This window comes from Bidens hawaiensis, unplaced genomic scaffold (assembly GCF_021521415.1).
Source record: "Bidens hawaiensis isolate Kalapana, Puna unplaced genomic scaffold, B.hawaiensis_p1.1 tig00008902_1, whole genome shotgun sequence".
Taxonomy (NCBI): Eukaryota; Viridiplantae; Streptophyta; class Magnoliopsida; order Asterales; family Asteraceae; genus Bidens; species Bidens hawaiensis.
This window is the reverse complement of record NW_027491646.1, coordinates 7,102-11,696: the sequence shown is the minus strand read 5'-3', so window position 1 is coordinate 11,696 and position 4,595 is coordinate 7,102. Positions and strand designations below refer to the sequence as shown.

Below are 4,595 nucleotides of genomic sequence, written 5' to 3'. Positions count from 1 at the left end.
TAAAATTTTGGTTAAACTTGTCTATTTATGTAATTTTCCCGAGCAATTTTAAGTTGATAATTTCAGTAAACAAGAAAACACTTACATATGCTACTTTAACTATCATACATAATATATATGGTTATATAATTATTTACGACAACATTTCTTCCTCTCACATTGTATCTAATGCTAACTACGTACAAATAGCTATGTTTTTGTTAAAGACATAAAAAGATAAGATGCATTAAGATGACTAGTATCAATTCTTTTAAAGTTATTTAGTTACAGAGGAGACATGGTAAAAAAAAGCATTATTGTTAACTTTTATCTAGTTATATCACGTTTTAAACGTGTAAACAACTTATACTCCTATAAATAAACTATTTTAAAGAATATTTTTTTAAGAAAATGATCTTTCTATTTTATTCTAATTCAAGCATAATACTGTTATATTTAAATGAAATAAACAAGAAGCCTACTTATACATATTTAGTAGTAATTAATAGGAAGCCAACAATATTTGTTCATTCATCCATATCTCCAATATCCATAACATATTTAGAAATTACATATTCTTCAATTTCAGTTTCTATCAATCTTTATACTTCATAAATTATACAAGGATGCGTACACATTTCATCTTCCCTCAAAATTCAAAATGCTACCGGATCGAATTACGTGTCCGATCAAGCAAACCAGCCATAATAACTCTTTTCTTATATTGCTCAGACTCGGTATCCATCAACTCAGCCGTGTCAGTAACCGAGTCAACTCGCTTAACACATCCCAAAGGCACCAAGTAAAACCACATTGATGTACAAAGTATGGAGTATATTCTTCCATAAATAACAAGCACAATTAGGCTTAGTAAAAGAAACAAACACCAACGAATATTATTCAAATTATTGCTAGCGGATTTGATCGAAATTAAGCTTCTAGAATCGGCTGAATCTTGTGGTTCCGTTTGTGATAGTTGTTTATTGTATGGTGATGATGGTTTAGGAAGTGAAGTTGATTTTGCTAAAGGTAATGAGACTGAGTCTGTTTGAGACAACGATTTTTGTTCCGAACATGAACGAGAATTGTTGGTACAACATAGAAGGTGCCGAGGCTGGCACCCTGTAATGTTGTACCTCTCTTCTGACCCGTATTTGTTGTAGCAACAAGAACTGTTGTTAACTAGGTTTGATTTATTCAAGGATGATAAATTTGATGAAACTGGATCTAAAATGTCTATTGGAGATGATGTTTTTTGTTCAGACGGCCACCGAGAATTGGAGTTTTTGGATGACGAGGAGGAACTCGAGTATGAAGTACTACTGGCTCGTGAAGAAGACGAAAGTAAATTTGAACGACTGGATGCATCGTCGACATCCATTGGTTCGTTGGCACACGCATTAACGTCTTCTGATTGCTTGCCAGTTTTCTCAAATGATAAAAACGCGTCGCTTGTGTCTGAAGCGATTGATGATTTGGAATTACTGCGAGTCTTCTTAGCCTGTTGATGAACATAAATATAAAAATAAACATTAATTGATACATCATGAATATCTGAATACATTCAGATCATCTAGAAGATGATATTTTAACCAATTCTAGAGAAATTACAGCAATTCATCATGAATATCAATGTCATTCAATTCAAATCTCTACTAAAACGAAGCAAAATCCGAAAGATTAAACTAGCAAAACCGAAAATATAAGTGAATTGGTCATCAATTTCTATTAAAACCTATAAATTATGTATCTAACCATGCAATTTCAACGATTTCAACAGTAATTACAACGAAACGAACATCAACGTCAGGCAAATTCAAATATATCCTAAAATGAAGCAAAATCGAAAGAATTAAACAAGCAAAATCAAAACCGCGAGTCAATTGAATTCATCATGAATCTTTGTTAATGGGCACAATTATGAATCAATTCAGAAGACCTAAATTATGAAATTTCAACATAAACCACAACAACACATGCATCACGTCGTTCGCATTCTAATTTATCGAAAAACAAAGCAACATTGGAAATATAAACAACAAAAATCAAAATTAATCATACATTTAAAACCTACAACTTATGAATCTATATGAATCCAAAATATTATATATAATTTTAATCTATTAATCTAAACAAAATCATAAACAAAAGTCAATTAACGAAGCTGTTACCAAACAAAGCAAAAATCCGAAGAACTAAACCAACAATACCGAAAATATAACTGCATTCTTCATGCATTTCTATTAAAACCTACAAATTTATGAATCTATATGAATTCAAATCATCTAAACGATTCAATTTCAACAAATTCAACAAAAATTACATCAAAACGCATAACAACATCAATCAAATTTAAAAATATATCCTAAAACGAAACGAAATCGGAAAAAAAGGTCAATTCATCATTATTAATCTCTGCTAACTAATATTATTAATACGTAGGTACGTACAATTATGAACAAATTCAGAAGACCTAGACGTTAAAAAATTTCAACAAATTTAACAATAATCACACATATACGTACATCAACGTGACTCAAATTCAAATACATCCTAAAACAAACCAAAATTTAAGGCAATTCATAAAATTATAAATCAACTCAAAAAACCTAGATAATATATATACGTACATCAACATCAATAAAATCATAAACAAAAAAAAGTCAAAAAACGAAGCGGTTAAATAAATAAATAAGCATTACCTTGTCAAACAAAACCGCCTTAAGCAACCGAGACACACCACGTCCATTGGTCGTGGACCGTTCATCGGTAACAAAGTCCTCTTGATTAATATTAATATTATTGAAAGTAGTCTGGTCTGATTTATTATTTAATAAGGGTCGTTCATGAGACCGGAAACAAGACTTGAAAAGAAGCTTGCTGCTTCTCCCTCTCTTCTTCTTTCTCTTGTGATCCGGCTGCATGACAGTACTCGAAGAGAGAGAGAGAGAGAGAGAGAGAGAGAGACGATAAGACGACGTCGTAGTATTATTGTTGTTGTTGTTGTTTAAGGAAGAAGAAGAATATGATCATAGATGAGAAAAGGAAGAAATTGTTGATGAGGAATTGGAGTATGAGAGAGTACCCGAAATTGCCGCTCTCTCTTCGTCTTCCTCTCTTTATATTATTATTATTATGGAATGGAATGGAATATAAATACCAGGTTTAAATGAGATGCATATGAGTTATTTACATAAATGGGTATATACTATTAGTTAATGTCATAAATTGTAGGTTTTGTATCTTTTCCAAAATGTTAGTTATTATGGTTATACTAGTTTCTTTTTTTTTTTTAACGACAATTTGGATTACTAAAAAGCTACTGACTTATCTAATTTGATTATCTTTATTCTTCGAGTACGAAAGTGTGGGTGCTAGGATGGCATGTCCCTGAAATGAAGCTCGTGCATCATTTACCGGCATCAGTCCGGACTTGGGTAGAACCCTTTTGAGGAAACCCACCATACTTGAGAAAACTCTTTTGGCCAAACTTGGAACCCTTATTTTTGTTATAGTATAGGTGGGATGGACTTGAACCTAACGGTTTCCCCCTTTGTAAATGAAATTTTTTTGAGGTCTCACATTAACCACTTTGGCTTAGATTGTTGATCATGGTTATGGTAGATATGAAATTAGATCGAATCACAAAATAATTGAGAAAACTTAAACATAGGCACTACAAGTGGTTAAAATCATGATAACAAATTTAGACTGTCGATAATGGGCTTGTCGACTTCATGAATGTTGATTTAGAAGTTAGAGGAGATATGACGGTATTTCGTAACCGGCAAGACCTATGTTAATTATATTAAAGAGGAAGAATGACAAAGCTATCATATTCATGGGACAATGAGCAGGTAGCGTAAGGTGGGTCGATCGATAAGTCAAAGCGTTTTTTATGCTCTTAGTTGTATGCACAAACACTGTGATAGTCTTTTCAACAAGTTTATATCTTGCGACCATTGTACTTTTTTCGTGATGGATTGCTCTTAATATTATTGATTGAACAACATAAGTTTTTGGATTTGGTGACCCTCTAGTTGACGTAGTTTTTGTGTTACTTGGGTATTTCACAGTGTTTTTTAACCCTTCTAACTTGACTATTGTTTAGTTGTTAAAGGGAAACGTAAGAGTGAAGAAAGATAGCATAATCGGAATAAAAGTGAACAGAGAAACGTACGAGTGAAGAAAGATATCATAAGCGGAATTAAAGCAAATAGATAAACATAAGAATGAAAAAAGATAGCATAAGCGGAATTTTTTAACCAACTCCCTCTCTAGTCCTATCACCTATGCTACAAAGATTTTGTGAAGCGAAGAAGTTGATGACAACTAAACACATTTAAATGCAACTTTTAGGTAAAAAATCTAAGTCGCCAGTATTTCAAAACCTTATTTTCTACTAAAGTCTACGAGGGTGTTTTAGGTGAGCATCTAAAATTTGCTTAATTGCTATTTGTTTATTGAAAAATAAAAAATTATTTGGTAAAGCAACTTCAAAGGCTTCAAAATAAAGCTTTTCAAAAGTTGCTTTTGCTTTTTTAAAATGCAAAAGAAAAATAAAAGGTAATATATCTAGGTTACCGATATTATAAAACCTTATTTCTACTACATTT

General features: G+C 31.8%; 1 protein-coding gene across 1 annotated transcript; it reads right to left on the bottom strand.

Annotated features, from left to right (window-relative positions):
• Positions 1 to 481: 481 nt before the first annotated feature.
• On the bottom strand, positions 482 to 2,903 carry LOC143530323 (uncharacterized). The gene is made up of 2 exons (XM_077025884.1): positions 2,682 to 2,903; positions 482 to 1,480 (listed from the first exon to the last, which is right to left on the bottom strand). Exons 1-2 carry the CDS (start codon positions 2,901 to 2,903, stop codon positions 644 to 646), a joined length of 1,059 nt encoding a protein of 352 aa, XP_076881999.1. The 3' UTR covers positions 482 to 643.
• Between the last annotated feature and the right edge of the window lie 1,692 nt (positions 2,904 to 4,595).